The following is a 21,564-nucleotide window of genomic DNA, read 5'->3' as shown; positions in this document are numbered from 1 at the left end:
TGTTAAGTCAATGCAGAGACGCTAAATGGCATTCTGCGGCGCGATTTGCGCGAATTAGGCGGCGAGATTCGCGCGATTGAGGCGACGCGAATTGATCGTTTTGAACGCGCGAATCGCTCAAGTTGAAAAATCTGAACTTTCGCGCCGCGTTAACCAATCAGGAGCTTGCTCTAGTAGTGACAACAATGAGGAGAAAATCTGTATATTAATATCTGCTTCAGACAATATGATTATCACTGTGATAACATTAAATGACATGTGATCTGGTGTGTGTGTGTGTGTGTGTGTGAGCTCCAGTGGATCCAGTGCTCCAGTGTCAACCCAGTCTCTTTTTGTTAAATGCAAGTTTATGTTTGATCAATAATACAAAAGTATAAGTAATGTATAACAAGCTATACATGAAATAAAGCAAACAATTCAGTCAAACATTCAAAGTCAGTGCTAGTCGGCTAACGTTACAACTGCAACGTACAGTTATAGCCTAAAAATATAAAGTAATGAAACTTCTCTTTGCCTTCAGTCTAAACGATTCGCCAGGGAACAAATTATAGATCCATGAGAGCAAAGATCGGCCGTTACAAGACGAATTATAGCTCGAGCCGCCACAGAGACATCAGAGCCAGCGGCAGAAGAACTGGCCGAGGAAAGGCTGATCTCACCGGGTTAATGAGCGCCGCTGATCCACTGGAGCTCACACACACACACACACACACACACCAGATCACATGATCAAATAGGCACTCTTTATATAAATAAACCACTGATTTGAGCTTTAAACTACTACATTATCGACTGAAAAAGTCTTAACTACGTTTTGTCACACATTAACAGTAGATTTTAACAAAAAAAAGACGTGTAAACACAGCCCATGTCAGACATTTCTTAACGAGATGAGCCGCTGGCAGAAGCCCCGCCCATGAGGAGAATCACGTCTGTTGTGCAGTGAATGTCACACGCGATTGAAGCGAGTAAACTCAAAATGTTCAAGCGTCCACCTTCGCGCGAATCGTGTCCGGTGTGAACGCCACATAAGGCATCCAAAATGTAGGTGTGTTTGTTTCTTCAGTAGAACACAAATGAAGATTTTTAACTCCAACCGTTGCTGTGTGTCACTCATATAATGCTTGTCAATGGAGACGAATTCTATTAGAGTAAAAAAAACATGGACAGGCAACTTCAAATTAATCCCCGCGGCTCGTGACGACACATTGATGTCTTAAGAAACCCAACGGTATTTATGCAAATATATCACCTCATATCAGTGCAAGGTGATATATTTCCTGTGAGTGAGGTCAAAATTACAGCCGGGTCATAGATATGTATACGTAGATTCCTCATTAGTGCCTGCGTGGATCATGGCGTGGATCGCTCGAATGAGGAATCTATGTATATATATCTATAACCCGGCCGGAATTTTGACCTCACTCACAGGAAGTGATGTCAGTCTGGAGAGCTGAAGCGTTCATCTGATATGAGGTGATTTATTTGAATAAATACCGTTGGGTTTCTCTCAGAAACCGATGATTTCGTGTCTTAAGACATCAATGTGTCGTCACGAGCCGTGGGGTTTAATTTGAAGTTGTCTATCCATGTTTTTTTTACTCTAATAGAATTAGACCCCATTGACAAGCATTATATGAGTGACACACAGCAACGGTTGAGTTAAAAATCTTCATTTGTGTTCTACTGAAGAAACGAAGACACCTACATCTTGGATGCCTTAGGGGTGAGCAGAAAAACATCACATTTTCGTATTTGGGTGAACTATCCCTTTAAGACCAAACACTGACGGAAATAAATGATGTCGTTCCCCGTGTGTGTGTGTGTGTTAACCTCCTGTTGTGTTTCAGTCCGTAAGTCGGTGCGCAAGTCGACGAGTGAACACACACGCAAGACGAACGAGCGTCTGCAGGAGCGGCAGCAGGAGGCGCCGCGGAAGAGGAAGGGGGCGTCCAGTGACCGAGTGCTGACCCAGGACGAGCTGCTCGCCGAGGCCAAACTCACCGCAGAGATCAACCTGCGATCGCTGGGTGCGGCCCTTCACTGACCACACCTCACTGACCACACCTCACTGACCACACCTCACTGACCACACCTCACTGACCACACTACACTGACCACACTACACTGACCACACTACACTGACCACACCTCACTGACCACACCTCACTGACCACACTACACTGACCTCGCCTCACTGACCACACCTCACTGACCACACCTCACTGACCACACTACACTGACCTCGCCTCACTGACCACACCTCACTGACCACACCTCACTGACCACACTACACTGACCTCGCCTCACTGACCACACCTCACTGACCACACCTCACTGACCACACTACACTGACCACTCCTCACTGACCACACTACACTGACCACTCCTCACTGACCACACCTCACTGACCTCGCCTCACTGACCACACCTCACTGACCACACTACACTGACCACTCGTCACTGACCACACTACACTGACCTCGCCTCACTGACCTCGCCTCACTGACCACTCCTCACTGACCACACTACACTGACCTCGCCTCACTGACCACACCTCACTGACCACACTACACTGACCACTCCTCACTGACCACACTACACTGACCTCGCCTCACTGACCACACCTCACTGACCACACTACACTGACCACTCCTCACTGACCACACTACACTGACCTCGCCTCACTGACCACACCTCACTGACCACACTACACTGACCACACTACATTGACCACACTACACTGACCACTCCTCACTGACCACACTACACTGACCTCGCCTCACTGACCTCGCCTCACTGACCACTCCTCACTGACCACACTACACTGACCTCGCCTCACTGACCACACCTCACTGACCACACTACACTGACCACACCTCACTGACCACACTACACTGACCACTCCTCACTGACCACACTACACTGACCTCGCCTCACTGACCACTCCTCACTGACCACACTACACTGACCTCGCCTCACTGACCACACCTCACTGACCACACTACACTGACCTCGCCTCACTGACCACACCTCACTGACCACACTACACTGACCTCGCCTCACTGACCTCGCCTCACTGACCACACCTCACTGACCACACTACACTGACCACTCCTCACTGACCACACTACACTGACCTCGCCTCACTGACCACACCTCACTGACCACACTACACTGACCACTCCTCACTGACCACACTACACTGACCTCGCCTCACTGACCACACCTCACTGACCACACTACACTGACCACACTACATTGACCACACTACACTGACCACTCCTCACTGACCACACTACACTGACCTCGCCTCACTGACCTCGCCTCACTGACCACTCCTCACTGACCACACTACACTGACCTCGCCTCACTGACCACACCTCACTGACCACACTACACTGACCACTCCTCACTGACCACACTACACTGACCTCGCCTCACTGACCACACCTCACTGACCACACTACACTGACCTCGCCTCACTGACCACACCTCACTGACCACACTACACTGACCACACTACACTGACCACTCCTCACTGACCACACTACACTGACCTCGCCTCACTGACCACACCTCACTGACCACACTACACTGACCACTCCTCACTGACCACACTACACTGACCTCGCCTCACTGACCACACCTCACTGACCACACTACACTGACCACACCTCACTGACCACACTACACTGACCACTCCTCACTGACCACACTACACTGACCTCGCCTCACTGACCACTCCTCACTGACCACACTACACTGACCTCGCCTCACTGACCACACCTCACTGACCACACTACACTGACCACTCCTCACTGACCACACTACACTGACCTCGCCTCACTGACCACACCTCATTGACCACACTACACTGACCACTCCTCACTGACCACACTACACTGACCTCGCCTCACTGACCACACCTCATTGACCACACTACACTGACCACTCCTCACTGACCACACTACACTGACCTCGCCTCACTGACCACACCTCACTGACCACACTACACTGACCACTCCTCACTGACCTCGCCTCACTGACCACACCTCACTGACCACACTACACTGACCTCGCCTCACTGACCTCGCCTCACTGACCACACCTCACTGACCACACTACACTGACCACTCCTCACTGACCACACTACACTGACCTCGCCTCACTGACCACACCTCACTGACCACACTACACTGACCACTCCTCACTGACCACACTACACTGACCTCGCCTCACTGACCACACCTCACTGACCACACTACACTGACCACACTACATTGACCACACTACACTGACCACTCCTCACTGACCACACTACACTGACCTCGCCTCACTGACCTCGCCTCACTGACCACTCCTCACTGACCACACTACACTGACCTCGCCTCACTGACCACACCTCACTGACCACACTACACTGACCACTCCTCACTGACCACACTACACTGACCTCGCCTCACTGACCACACCTCACTGACCACACTACACTGACCTCGCCTCACTGACCACACCTCACTGACCACACTACACTGACCACACTACACTGACCACTCCTCACTGACCACACTACACTGACCTCGCCTCACTGACCACACCTCACTGACCACACTACACTGACCACTCCTCACTGACCACACTACACTGACCTCGCCTCACTGACCACACCTCACTGACCACACTACACTGACCACACCTCACTGACCACACTACACTGACCACTCCTCACTGACCACACTACACTGACCTCGCCTCACTGACCACTCCTCACTGACCACACTACACTGACCTCGCCTCACTGACCACACCTCACTGACCACACTACACTTACCACTCCTCACTGACCACACTACACTGACCTCGCCTCACTGACCACACCTCATTGACCACACTACACTGACCACTCCTCACTGACCACACTACACTGACCTCGCCTCACTGACCACACCTCACTGACCACACTACACTGACCACACTACACTGACCACTCCTCACTGACCACACTACACTGACCTCGCCTCACTGACCACACCTCACTGACCACACTACACTGACCACTCCTCACTGACCACACTACACTGACCACTCCTCACTGACCACACTACACTGACCACTCCTCACTGACCACACTACACTGACCTCGCCTCACTGACCACACTACACTGACCACTCCTCACTGACCACACTACACTGACCTTGCCTCACTGACCTCGCCTCACTGACCACACCTCACTGACCACACTACACTGACCTCGCCTCACTGACCTCGCCTCACTGACCACACCTCACTGACCACACTACACTGACCTCGCCTCACTGACCACTCCTCACTGACCACACTACACTGACCTCGCCTCACTGACCTCGCCTCACTGACCACACCTCACTGACCACACTACACTGACCTCGCCTCACTGACCACACCTCACTGACCACACTACACTGACCTCGCCTCACTGACCTCGCCTCACTGACCACTCCTCACTGACCACACTATACTGACCTCGCCTCACTGACCTCGCCTCACTGACCACTCCTCACTGACCACACTACACTGACCTCGCCTCACTGACCTCGCCTCACTGACCACACCTCACTGACCACACTACACTGACCTCGCTTCACTGACCACACTACACTGACCTCGCCTCACTGACCACTCCTCACTGACCACACTACACTGACCTCGCCTCACTGACCACACCTCACTGACCACACTACACTGACCTCGCCTCACTGACCACACTACACTGACCACGCCTAACTGACCACGCCTCACTGACCACTCCTGACTGACCACACTACACTGACCTCGCCTCACTGACCACACCTCACTGACCACACTACACTGACCTCGCCTCACTGACCACACCTCACTGACCACACTACACTGACCACTCCTCACTGACCACACTACACTGACCACTCCTCACTGACCACACTACACTGACCACTCCTCACTGACCACACTACACTGACCTCGCCTCACTGACCACTCCTCACTGACCACACTACACTGACCACTCCTCACTGACCACACTACACTGACCTCGCCTCACTGACCACACCTCACTGACCACACTACACTGACCTCGCTTCACTGACTACACTACACTGACCTCGCCTCACTGACCACTCCTCACTGACCACACTACACTGACCTCGCCTCACTGACCACACCTCACTGACCACACTACACTGACCTCGCCTCACTGACCACTCCTCACTGACCACACTACACTGACCACGCCTAACTGACCACGCCTCACTGACCACTCCTGACTGACCACACTACACTGACCACTCCTCACTGACCACACTACACTGACCACTCCTCACTGACCACACTACACTGACCTCGCCTCACTGACCACTCCTCACTGATCACACTACACTGACCACTCCTCACTGACCACACTACACTGACCTCGCCTCACTGACCACACCTCACTGACCACACTACACTGACCACACTACACTGACCATTCCTCACTGACCACACTACACTGACCTCGCCTCACTGACCACACCTCACTGACCACACTACACTGACCACTCCTCACTGACCACACTACACTGACCACTCCTCACTGACCACACTACACTGACCACTCCTCACTGACCACACTACACTGACCTCGCCTCACTGACCTCGCCTCACTGACCACACCTCACTGACCACACTACACTGACCACGCCTCACTGACCACACCTCACTGACCACACTACACTGACCACTCCTCACTGACCACACTACACTGACCACTCCTCACTGACCACACTACACTGACCTCGCCTCACTGACCTCGCCTCACTGACCACACCTCACTGACCACACTACACTGACCTCGCCTCACTGACCACACCTCACTGACCACACTACACTGACCACACTACACTGACCACACTACACTGACCACTCCTCACTGACCATACTACACTGACCTCGCCTCACTGACCTCGCCTCACTGACCTCGCCTCACTGACCACTCCTCACTGACCACACTACACTGACCTCGCCTCACTGACCACACCTCACTGACCACACTACACTGACCACTCCTCACTGACCACACTACACTGACCTCGCCTCACTGACCACACTACACTGACCTCGCCTCACTGACCACACCTCACTGACCACACTACACTGACCACTCCTCACTGACCACACTACACTGACCACTCCTCACTGACCACACTACACTGACCTCGCCTCACTGACCACACTACACTGACCTCGCCTCACTGACCTCGCCTCACTGACCACACTACACTGACCTCGCCTCACTGACCACACCTCACTGACCACACTACACTGACCACTCCTCACTGACCACACTACACTGACCTCGCCTCACTGACCACACTACACTGACCTCGCCTCACTGACCACACCTCACTGACCACACTACACTGACCACTCCTCACTGACCACACTACACTGACCACTCCTCACTGACCACACTACACTGACCTCGCCTCACTGACCACACTACACTGACCTCGCCTCACTGACCTCGCCTCACTGACCACACTACACTGACCTCGCCTCACTGACCACACCTCACTGACCACACTACACTGACCACTCCTCACTGACCACACTACACTGACCTCGCCTCACTGACCACACCTCACTGACCACACTACACTGACCACTCCTCACTGACCACACTACACTGACCTCGCCTCACTGACCACACTACACTGACCACACTACACTGACCACTCCTCACTGACCACACTACACTGACCTCGCCTCACTGACCACACCTCACTGACCACACTACACTGACCTCGCCTCACTGACCTCGCCTCACTGACCACTCCTCACTGACCACACTACACTGACCTCGCCTCACTGACCACACCTCACTGACCACACTACACTGACCACTCCTCACTGACCACACTACACTGACCTCGCCTCACTGACCACACCTCACTGACCACACTACACTGACCTAGCCTCACTGACCACACCTCACTGACCACACTACACTGACCACTCCTCACTGACCACACTACACTGACCTCGCCTCACTGACCACACCTCACTGACCACACTACACTGACCACTCCTCACTGACCACACTACACTGACCTCGCCTCACTGACCACACCTCACTGACCACACTACACTGACCACACTACACTGACCACACCTCACTGACCACACTACACTGACCACTCCTCACTGACCACACTACACTGACCTCGCCTCACTGACCACGCCTCACTGACCACTCCTCACTGACCACACTACACTGACCTCGCCTCACTGACCACACCTCACTGACCACACTACACTGACCACACTACACTGACCACTCCTCACTGACCACACTACACTGACCACGCCTCACTGACCACACCTCACTGACCACACTACACTGACCACTCCTCACTGACCACACTACACTGACCACTCCTCACTGACCACACTACACTGACCACTCCTCACTGACCACACTACACTGACCTCGCCTCACTGACCACACCTCACTGACCACACTACACTGACCACTCCTCACTGACCACACTACACTGACCTTGCCTCACTGACCTCGCCTCACTGACCACACCTCACTGACCACACTACACTGACCTCGCCTCACTGACCTCGCCTCACTGACCACACCTCACTGACCACACTACACTGACCTCGCCTCACTGACCACTCCTCACTGACCACACTACACTGACCTCGCCTCACTGACCTCGCCTCACTGACCACACTACACTGACCTCGCCTCACTGACCACACCTCACTGACCACACTACACTGACCTCGCCTCACTGACCTCGCCTCACTGACCACTCCTCACTGACCACACTATACTGACCTCGCCTCACTGACCTCGCCTCACTGACCACTCCTCACTGACCACACTACACTGACCTCGCCTCACTGACCTCGCCTCACTGACCACACCTCACTGACCACACTACACTGACCTCGCTTCACTGACCACACTACACTGACCTCGCCTCACTGACCACTCCTCACTGACCACACTACACTGACCTCGCCTCACTGACCACACCTCACTGACCACACTACACTGACCTCGCCTCACTGACCACACTACACTGACCACGCCTCACTGACCACTCCTGACTGACCACACTACACTGACCTCGCCTCACTGACCACACCTCACTGACCACACTACACTGACCTTGCCTCACTGACCACACTACACTGACCACTCCTCACTGACCACACTACACTGACCACTCCTCACTGACCACACTACACTGACCACTCCTCACTGACCACACTACACTGACCACTCCTCACTGACCACACTACACTGACCTCGCCTCACTGACCTCGCCTCACTGACCACACCTCACTGACCACACTACACTGACCACGCCTCACTGACCACACCTCACTGACCACACTACACTGACCTCGCCTCACTGACCACACCTCACTGACCACACTACACTGACCACACTACACTGACCACACTACACTGACCACTCCTCACTGACCACACTACACTGACCTCGCCTCACTGACCTCGCCTCACTGACCACTCCTCACTGACCACACTACACTGACCTCGCCTCACTGACCTCGCCTCACTGACCACACTACACTGACCACTCCTCACTGACCACACTACACTGACCTCGCCTCACTGACCACACCTCACTGACCACACTACACTGACCTCGCCTCACTGACCACACCTCACTGACCACACTACACTGACCTCGCCTCACTGACCACACCTCACTGACCACACTACACTGACCACTCCTCACTGACCACACTACACTGACCTCACCTCACTGACCACACCTCACTGACCACACTACACTGACCACACTACACTGACCACACCTCACTGACCACACTACACTGACCACTCCTCACTGACCACACTACACTGACCTCGCCTCACTGACCACGCCTCACTGACCACTCCTCACTGACCACACTACACTGACCTCGCCTCACTGACCACACCTCACTGACCACACTACACTGACCACACTACACTGACCACTCCTCACTGACCACACTACACTGACCACGCCTCACTGACCACACCTCACTGACCACACTACACTGACCACTCCTCACTGACCACACTACACTGACCACTCCTCACTGACCACACTACACTGACCACTCCTCACTGACCACACTACACTGACCTCGCCTCACTGACCACACCTCACTGACCACACTACACTGACCACTCCTCACTGACCACACTACACTGACCTTGCCTCACTGACCTCGCCTCACTGACCACACCTCACTGACCACACTACACTGACCTCGCCTCACTGACCTCGCCTCACTGACCACACCTCACTGACCACACTACACTGACCTCGCCTCACTGACCACTCCTCACTGACCACACTACACTGACCTCGCCTCACTGACCTCGCCTCACTGACCACACTACACTGACCTCGCCTCACTGACCACACCTCACTGACCACACTACACTGACCTCGCCTCACTGACCTCGCCTCACTGACCACTCCTCACTGACCACACTATACTGACCTCGCCTCACTGACCTCGCCTCACTGACCACTCCTCACTGACCACACTACACTGACCTCGCCTCACTGACCTCGCCTCACTGACCACACCTCACTGACCACACTACACTGACCTCGCTTCACTGACCACACTACACTGACCTCGCCTCACTGACCACTCCTCACTGACCACACTACACTGACCTCGCCTCACTGACCACACCTCACTGACCACACTACACTGACCTCGCCTCACTGACCACACTACACTGACCACGCCTAACTGACCACGCCTCACTGACCACTCCTGACTGACCACACTACACTGACCTCGCCTCACTGACCACACCTCACTGACCACACTACACTGACCTTGCCTCACTGACCACACTACACTGACCACTCCTCACTGACCACACTACACTGACCACTCCTCACTGACCACACTACACTGACCACTCCTCACTGACCACACTACACTGACCTCGCCTCACTGACCTCGCCTCACTGACCACACCTCACTGACCACACTACACTGACCACGCCTCACTGACCACACCTCACTGACCACACTACACTGACCTCGCCTCACTGACCACACCTCACTGACCACACTACACTGACCACACTACACTGACCACACTACACTGACCACTCCTCACTGACCACACTACACTGACCTCGCCTCACTGACCTCGCCTCACTGACCACTCCTCACTGACCACACTACACTGACCTCGCCTCACTGACCTCGCCTCACTGACCACACTACACTGACCACTCCTCACTGACCACACTACACTGACCTCGCCTCACTGACCACACTACACTGACCTCGCCTCACTGACCACACCTCACTGACCACACTACACTGACCACTCCTCACTGACCACACTACACTGACCACTCCTTACTGACCACACTACACTGACCTCGCCTCACTGACCTCGCCTCACTGACCACACTACACTGACCTCGCCTCACTGACCACTCCTCACTGACCACACTATACTGACCTCGCCTCACTGACCTCGCCTCACTGACCACACTACACTGACCTCGCCTCACTGACCTCGCCTCACTGACCACACCTCACTGACCACACTACACTGACCTCGCTTCACTGACCACACTACACTGACCTCGCCGCACTGACCACTCCTCACTGACCACACTACACTGACCTCGCCTCACTGACCACACCTCACTGACCACACTACACTGACCTCGCCTCACTGACCACTCCTCACTGACCACACTACACTGACCACGCCTAACTGACCACGCCTCACTGACCACTCCTGACTGACCACACTACACTGACCACTCCTCACTGACCACACTACACTGACCACTCCTCACTGACCACACTACACTGACCTCGCCTCACTGACCACTCCTCACTGACCACACTACACTGACCACTCCTCACTGACCACACTACACTGACCTCGCCTCACTGACCACACCTCACTGACCACACTACACTGACCACACTACACTGACCACTCCTCACTGACCACACTACACTGACCTCGCCTCACTGACCACACCTCACTGACCACACTACACTGACCACTCCTCACTGACCACTCCTCACTGACCACACTACACTGACCACTCCTCACTGACCACACTACACTGACCTCGACTCACTGACCTCTCCTCACTGACCACGCCTCACTGACCACACCTCACTGACCACACTACACTGACCTCGCCTCACTGACCACACCTCACTGACCACACTACACTGACCACAATACACTGACCACACTACACTGACCACTCCTCACTGACCACACTACACTGACCTCGCCTCACTGACCTCGCCTCACTGACCACTCCTCACTGACCACACTACACTGACCTCGCCTCACTGACCACACCTCACTGACCACACTACACTGACCACTCCTCACTGACCACACTACACTGACCTCGCCTCACTGACCACACTACACTGACCTCGCCTCACTGACCACACCTCACTGACCACACTACACTGACCACTCCTCACTGACCACACTACACTGACCTCGCCTCACTGACCTCGCCTCACTGACCACACTACACTGACCTCGCCTCACTGACCACACCTCACTGACCACACTACACTGACCACTCCTCACTGACCACACTACACTGACCTCGCCTCACTGACCACACCTCACTGACCACACTACACTGACCACTCCTCACTGACCACACTACACTGACCTCGCCTCACTGACCACACCTCACTGACCACACTACACTGACCACACTACACTGACCACTCCTCACTGACCACACTACACTGACCTCGCCTCACTGACCACACCTCACTGACCACACTACACTGACCTCGCCTCACTGACCTCGCCTCAACTGACCACTCCTCACTGACCACACTACACTGACCTCGCCTCACTGACCTCGCCTCACTGACCACTCCTCACTGACCACACTACACTGACCTCGCCTCACTGACCTCGCCTCACTGACCACACCTCACTGACCACACTACACTGACCTCGCTTCACTGACCACTCCTCACTGACCACACTACACTGACCTCGCCTCACTGACCTCGCCTCACTGACCACACTACACTGACCACACTACACTGACCACTCCTCACTGACCACACTACACTGACCTCGCCTCACTGACCTCGCCTCACTGACCACTCCTCACTGACCACACTACTCTGACCTCGCCTCACTGACCACACCTCACTGACCACACTACACTGACCACTCCTCACTGACCACACTACACTGACCTCGCCTCACTGACCACACTACACTGACCACACCTCACTGACCACACTACACTGACCACTCCTCACTGACCACACTACACTGACCACTCCTCACTGACCACACTACACTGACCTCGCCTCACTGACCTCGCCTCACTGACCACACTACACTGACCTCGCCTCACTGACCACACCTCACTGACCACACTACACTGACCACTCCTCACTGACCACACTACACTGACCACACCTCACTGACCACACTACACTGACCTCGCCTCACTGACCACTCCTCACTGACCACACTACACTGACCTCGCCTCACTGACCTCGCCTCACTGACCACACCTCACTGACCACACTACACTGACCTCGCCTCACTGACCACACTACACTGACCTCGCCTCACTGACCACGCCTCACTGACCACACCTCACTGACCACACTACACTGACCTCGCCTCACTGACCACACCTCACTGACCACACTACACTGACCACACTACACTGACCACTCCTCACTGACCACACTACACTGACCTCGCCTCACTGACCTCGCCTCACTGACCACTCCTCACTGACCACACTACACTGACCTCGCCTCACTGACCACACCTCACTGACCACACTACACTGACCACTCCTCACTGACCACACTACACTGACCTCGCCTCACTGACCACACTACACTGACCACACCTCACTGACCACACTACACTGACCACTCCTCACTGACCACACTACACTGACCACTCCTCACTGACCACACTACACTTACCTCGCCTCACTGACCTCGCCTCACTGACCACACTACACTGACCTCGCCTCACTGACCACACTACACTGACCACTCCTCACTGACCACACTACACTGACCTCGCCTCACTGACCACACCTCACTGACCACACTACTTTGACCACACTACACTGACCACTCCTCACTGACCACACTACACTGACCTCGCCTCACTGACCACACCTCACTGACCACACTACACTGACCTCGCCTCACTGACCTCGCCTCACTGACCACTCCTCACTGACCACACTACACTGACCTCGCCTCACTGACCACACCTCACTGACCACACTACACTGACCTCGCTTCACTGACCACTCCTCACTGACCACACTACACTGACCTCGCCTCACTGACCACTCCTCACTGACCACACTACACTGACCTCGCCTCACTGACCACACCTCACTGACCACACTACACTGACCTCGCCTCACTGACCACTCCTCACTGACCACACTACACTGACCACGCCTAACTGACCACGCCTCACTGACCACACTACACTGACCTCGCCTCACTGACCACACCTCACTGACCACACTACACTGACCACACCTCACTGACCACACTACACTGACTTCGCCTCACTGACCACTCCTCACTGACCACACTACACTGACCTCGCCTCACTGACCTCGCCTCACTGACCACACCTCACTGACCACACTACACTGACCTCGCCTCACTGACCACACCTCACTGACCACACTACACTGACCTCGCCTCACTGACCTCGCCTCACTGACCACTCCTCACTGACCACACTATACTGACCTCGCCTCACTGACCTCGCCTCACTGACCACTCCTCACTGACCACACTACACTGACCTCGCCTCACTGACCTCCCCTCACTGACCACACCTCACTGACCACACTACACCGACCTCGCTTCACTGACCACACTACACTGACCTCGCCTCACTGACCACTCCTCACTGACCACACTACACTGACCTCGCCTCACTGACCACACCTCATTGACCACACTACACTGACCTCGCCTCACTGACCACTCCTCACTGACCACACTACACTGACCACGCCTAACTGACCACGCCTCACTGACCACTCCTGACTGACCACACTACACTGACCTCGCCTCACTGACCACACCTCACTGACCACACTACACTGACCTCGCCTCACTGACCACACCTCACTGACCACACTACACTGACCACTCCTCACTGACCACACTACACTGACCTCGCCTCACTGACCACACCTCACTGACCACACTACACTGACCACTCCTCACTGACCACACTACATTGACCACTCCTCACTGACCACACTACACTGACCACTCCTCACTGACCACACTACACTGACCTCGCCTCACTGACCACTCCTCACTGACCACACTACACTGACCACTCCTCACTGACCACACTACACTGACCTCGCCTCACTGACCACACCTCACTGACCACACTACACTGACCACACTACACTGACCACTCCTCACTGACCACACTACACTGACCTCGCCTCACTGACCACACCTCACTGACCACACTACACTGACCACTCCTCACTGACCACACTACACTGACCACTCCTCACTGACCACACTACACTGACCTCGCCTCACTGACCTCGCCTCACTGACCACACCTCACTGACCACACTACACTGACCACATCTCACTGACCACACTACACTGACCTCGCCTCACTGACCACACCTCACTGACCACACTACACTGACCACACTACACTGACCACACTACACTGACCACTCCTCACTGACCACACTACACTGACCTCGCCTCACTGACCTCGCCTCACTGACCACTCCTCACTGACCACACTACACTGACCTCGCCTCACTGACCACACCTCACTGACCACACTACACTGACCACTCCTCACTGACCACACTACACTGACCTCGCCTCACTGACCACACGTCACTGACCACACTACACTGACCTCGCCTCACTGACCACACCTCACTGACCACACTACACTGACCACTCCTCACTGACCACACTACACTGACCACTCCACACTGACCACACTACACTGACCTCGCCTCACTGACCTCGCCTCACTGACCACACTACACTGACCTCGCCTCACTGACCACACCTCACTGACCACACTACACTGACCACTCCTCACTGACCACACTACACTGACCTTGCCTCAATGACCACACCTCACTGACCACACTACACTGACCACTCCTCACTGACCACACTACACTGACCTCGCCTCACTGACCACACCTCACTGACCACACTACACTGACCACTCCTCACTGACCACACTACACTGACCTCGCCTCACTGACCACACCTCACTGACCACACTACACTGACCACTCCTCACTGACCACACTACACTGACCTCGCCTCACTGACCACACCTCACTGACCACACTACACTGACCACACTACACTGACCACTCCTCACTGACCACACTACACTGACCTCGCCTCACTGACCACACCTCACTGACCACACTACACTGACCACTCCTCACTGACCACACTACACTGACCTCGCCTCACTGACCACACCTCACTGACCACACTACACTGACCACACTACACTGACCACTCCTCACTGACCACACTACACTGACCTCGCCTCACTGACCACACCTCACCGACCACACTACACTGACCACTCCTCACTGACCACACTACACCGACCACTCCTCAATGACCACACTACACTGACCACTCCTCACTGACCACACTACACTGACCTCGCCTCACTGACCACACCTCACTGACCACACTACACTGACCACTCCTCACTGACCACACTACACTGACCTCGCCTCACTGACCTCGCCTCACTGACCACACCTCACTGACCACACTACACTGACCTCGCCTAACTGACCTTGCCTCACTGTCACACCTCACTGACCACACTACACTGATCTCGCCTCACTGACCACTCCTCACTGACCACACTACACTGACCTCGCCTCACTGACCACTCCTCACTGACCACACTATACTGACCTCGCCTCACTGACCACACCTCACTGACCACACTACACTGACCTCGCCTCACTGACCTCGCCTCACTGACCACTCCTCACTGACCACACTACACTGACCTCGCCTCACTGACCACACTACACTGACCACACTACACTGACCACACTACACTGACCTCGCCTCACTGACCACTCCTCACTGACCACACTACACTGACCTCGCCTCACTGACCACTCCTCACTGACCACACTACACTGACCTCGCCTCACTGACCACACCTCACTGACCACACTACACTGACCTCGCCTCACTGACCTCGCCTCACTGACCACTCCTCACTGACCACACTACACTGACCTCGCCTCACTGACCTCGCCTCACTGACCACTCCTCACTGACCACACTACACTGACCTCGCCTCACTGACATCGCCTCACTGACCACTCCTCACTGACCACACTACACTGACCTCGCCTCACTGACCTCGCCTCACTGACCACACCTCACTGACCACACTACACTGACCTCGCCTCACTGACCACACCTCACTGACCACACCTCACTGACCACACCTCACTGACCTCGCCTCACTGACCTCGCCTCACTGACCACACTACACTGACCTCGCCCCACTGACCACTCTTCACTGACCACACTACACTGACCTCGCCTCACTGACCACACCTCACTGACCACACTACACTGACCTCGCCTCACTGACCACTCCTCACTGACCACACTACACTGACCACGCCTAACTGACCACGCCTCACTGACCACACTACACTGACCTCGCCTCACTGACCACACCTCACTGACCACACTACACTGACCACTCCTCACTGACCACACTACACTGACCTCGCCTCACTGACCACACCTCACTGACCACACTACACTGACCACTCCTCACTGACCACACTACACTGACCACTCCTCACTGACCACACTACACTGACCACTCCTCACTGACCACACTACACTGACCACACTACACTGACCACTCCTCACTGACCACACTACACTGACCACGCCTTACTGACCACACCACACTGACCACACTACACTGACCTCGCCTCACTGACCACACTACACTGACCACTCCTCACTGACCACACTACACTGACCACTCCTCACTGACCACACTACACTGATCACTCCTCACTGACCACTCCTCACTGACCACTCCTCACTGACCACACTACACTGACCACACTACACTGACCACTCCTCACTGACCACACTACACTGACCTCGCCTCACTGACCTCGCCTCACTGACCACACTACACTGACCACACTACACTGACCACACTACACTGACCTCGCCTCACTGACCACACCTCACTGACCACACTACACTGACCACGCCTCACTGACCACACCACTACACTGACCACTCCTCACTGACCACACTACAGCTGCAACTAACCATCACTGTTTCTGTCGACTAATCTAACGATAGTTTTTCCGATTAGTCGACTAATCTGACGATTATTTTTCCACTCGGCCGACTAATCTAACGCTTGTTTTCCCACTTAGTCTGCTAATCTAACGATTATTTCCCCGGTTAGTCGACTAATCTAACGATTAGTTTTCGCTTAGCTGACTAATCTAGTGCTTGTTTTCCCGATTAGTTGACTAAACTAACGACTGTTTACCCGATTAGCCGACTAATATACCAGTTATTTTTCACTTAACCGACTAATCTGTCGATTATTTTTCACTTAGCTGACTAATCTACCAATTGTTTTTCCGATTAGTCTGCTAATCTAACGATTATTTTCCGATTAGTCGGCTAATTTAACGCTTATTTACCCACTTAGTCTGCTAATCTAACAATTATTTTCCGGCTAGTCGACTAATCTAACGCTTATTTTCCCACTTAGTCTGCTAATCTAACGATTATTTTCCGGCTAGTCAACTAATCTAACGCTTATTTTCCCACTTAGTCTGCTAATCTAACGATTATTTTCCGGCTAGTCGACTAATCTAACGCTTATTTTCCCACTTAGTCTGCTAATCTAACGATTATTTTCCGGCTAGTCAACTAATCTAACGCTTATTTTCCCACTTAGTCTGCTAATCTAACGATTATTTTCCGGCTAGTTGACTAATCTAACGATTATTTTTCCACTTAGCCGACTAATCTAACAATTTAATTCCTGACTAGTCGACTAATCTAACGCTTATTTTCCCACTTAGTCTGCTAATCTAACGATTATTTTCCGGCTAGTCGACTAATCTAACGCTTATTTTCCCACTTAGTCTGCTAATCTAACGATTATTTTCCGGCTAGTCGACTAATCTAACGCTTATTTTCCCGCTTAGTCTGCTAATCTAACGATTATTTTCCGGCTAGTCGGCTAATCTAACGCTTATTTTCCCACTTAGTCTGCTAATCTAACGATTATTTTCCGGCTAGTCGACTAATCTAACGCTTATTTTCCCACTTAGTCTGCTAATCTAACGATTATTTTCCGGTTAGTCGACTAATCTAACGATTATTTTCCCACTTGGTCTGCTAATCTAACGATTATTTTTCGGCTAGTCGACTAATCTAACGCTTATTTTCCCGCTTAGTCTGCTAATCTAACGATTATTTTCCGGCTAGTCGGCTAATCTAACGCTTATTTTCCCACTTAGTCTGCTAATCTAACGATTATTTTCCGGCTAGTCGACTAATCTAACGCTTATTTTCCCACTTAGTCTGCTAATCTAACGATTATTTTCCGGTTAGTCGACTAATCTAACGATTATTTTCCCACTTAGCCGACTAATCTCGCAATTTATTTCCTGGCTAGCCTACTAAACTATTGGTTATTTCCCGATTAGTCTACGAACTTACTGATTATTCCCTATTGGTCGACTAGTCTACCGTTTATTCCCCATTTAGTCGACTAATCTAACGATTATTTCCCGGTTGGTCGACTAACCTTCCAGTTATTTCTTGATTAGTCACCTAATCTAACAATTATTTTTTCCTGTTGGTCGCCTCCTCTGCCGGTTATTTTGCATTTAACCGACTAATCTAACGGTTATTTTTCTGCTTAGTCTGCTAATCTAACGATTACTTTCCCACTTAGTCTGCTAATCTAACGATTATTTTCCTGCTAGTCGACTAATCTAACGCTTATTTTCCCACTTAGTCTGCTAATCTAACGATTATTTTCCGGTTAGTCGACTAATCTAACGCTTATTTTTCCACTTAGCCGACTAATCTCACAATTTATTTCCTGACTAGCCTACTAAACTATTGGTTATTTCCCGATTAGTCTACTAACTTACTGATTATTCCCTATTGGTCGACTAGTCTTAACCGACATTTAACCGACTAATCTAACGGTTATTTTTCCGCTTAGTCGACTAATCTAGCGATTCTTTTTCCGTATAGCCGACTAATTTTACCCGTATTTTTTTAGATTGGCCGACTAATCTATCAATCATTTTTCTATTGGTCGACTAATCTAACAATTATTTTCCGATTTGTCGCCTAGTCTAAAGATTAATCTGGTGATTATTTTTTTACTGATTATTGAATTTGTATATTATTTTAACAGGAAATCAATGAATGATGACAATATTAATTGTATTTCAGGAAGGGTAGTGTACTTATGCCATTTTATAATGAAATATATGAACACGAATCATTTTAAACAATATGTATAACTAATGATACTATTCATCAGAAAATATATACAGAGTAGGCCTAATTAGGAAATGTTGTTTACTATAATAGTTGAGTAAGATGTACTTATTGATTTGTGTCAATAGTAAACGAAAATGCACTAACGCTGCCAGAAGTTTTTGCCCAAACTTTTAAATGATTAAAACTAGAGGCATATCTTACCTTTACTGTTACTCTAATCATGTAAACTACCTCTATAGGGCATGTTATATGCATATGTGTTTGGGACCAAAGGGAACGCGGTCTCATTTGCAGCAGATATATGCAGCCCATAATAAATAAAAGCACGAGACATTCTCGGGTCGAAGAAGAACACCGGGCGTCGTTGCAGCTCTACATCACACGTGTTCAGATCACAGTGTAAGAGTGTGTGTGTGTGTGTGTGTGTTCTTCAGAGAACTACGAGCGTTTGGAGGCTGATAAGAAGAAGCAGGTTCATAAGAAGAGGCGTTTTGAAGGGCCGACGATCCGCTATCACTCAGTGCTGATGCCCCTGCTGCCCGACGCTCACATGAAGGAGGAGAACGTGGATGTGGAAGGGTAAATACATACACATCATAATTAGGGCTGGGTATTGACACAAATTTCACAATTCGATTTGATTTCGATTCACAAGCTTTCGATTCAACTCAATATGGATTATTTTAGATATATATCAGGTATAATACATGGCCAATTTTCTCAAGGAAAACAAATCTCTGAACTAATGTTGTAAACTATGGGAGTCATTTGGTACTACATTAGCCTACTAATATTGAAGGCAAAAATTAACTGATTTGTATACAAACACTTAAATTACACTAAATGATTTTAGTTTTTTATAATAATAAAGTTATAATATT

The 21,564-nt window shown here is 52.1% G+C and overlaps 1 protein-coding gene across 1 annotated transcript in view; it reads left to right on the top strand.

Annotated features, from left to right (window-relative positions):
* The window catches only part of vps72a (vacuolar protein sorting 72 homolog a), a 52,402-nt gene that overhangs the window by 21,360 nt on the left and 9,478 nt on the right, over window positions 1–21,564 (top strand). The window contains exons 5-6 of the mRNA XM_079828346.1: window positions 1,851–2,030; window positions 21,118–21,262. Of these exons, the coding sequence (XP_079684472.1) occupies window positions 1,851–2,030; window positions 21,118–21,262 (325 nt within the window). The remainder of the gene's footprint in view (window positions 1–1,850; window positions 2,031–21,117; window positions 21,263–21,564) is intronic.

Source organism: Gobio gobio, assembly GCF_949357685.1.
Source record: "Gobio gobio genome assembly, chromosome: 11".
Lineage (NCBI taxonomy): Eukaryota > Metazoa > Chordata > Actinopteri > Cypriniformes > Gobionidae > Gobio > Gobio gobio.
The sequence above is the reverse complement of the archived record's forward strand: the minus strand, read 5'-3'. Positions and strand labels throughout refer to the sequence as shown.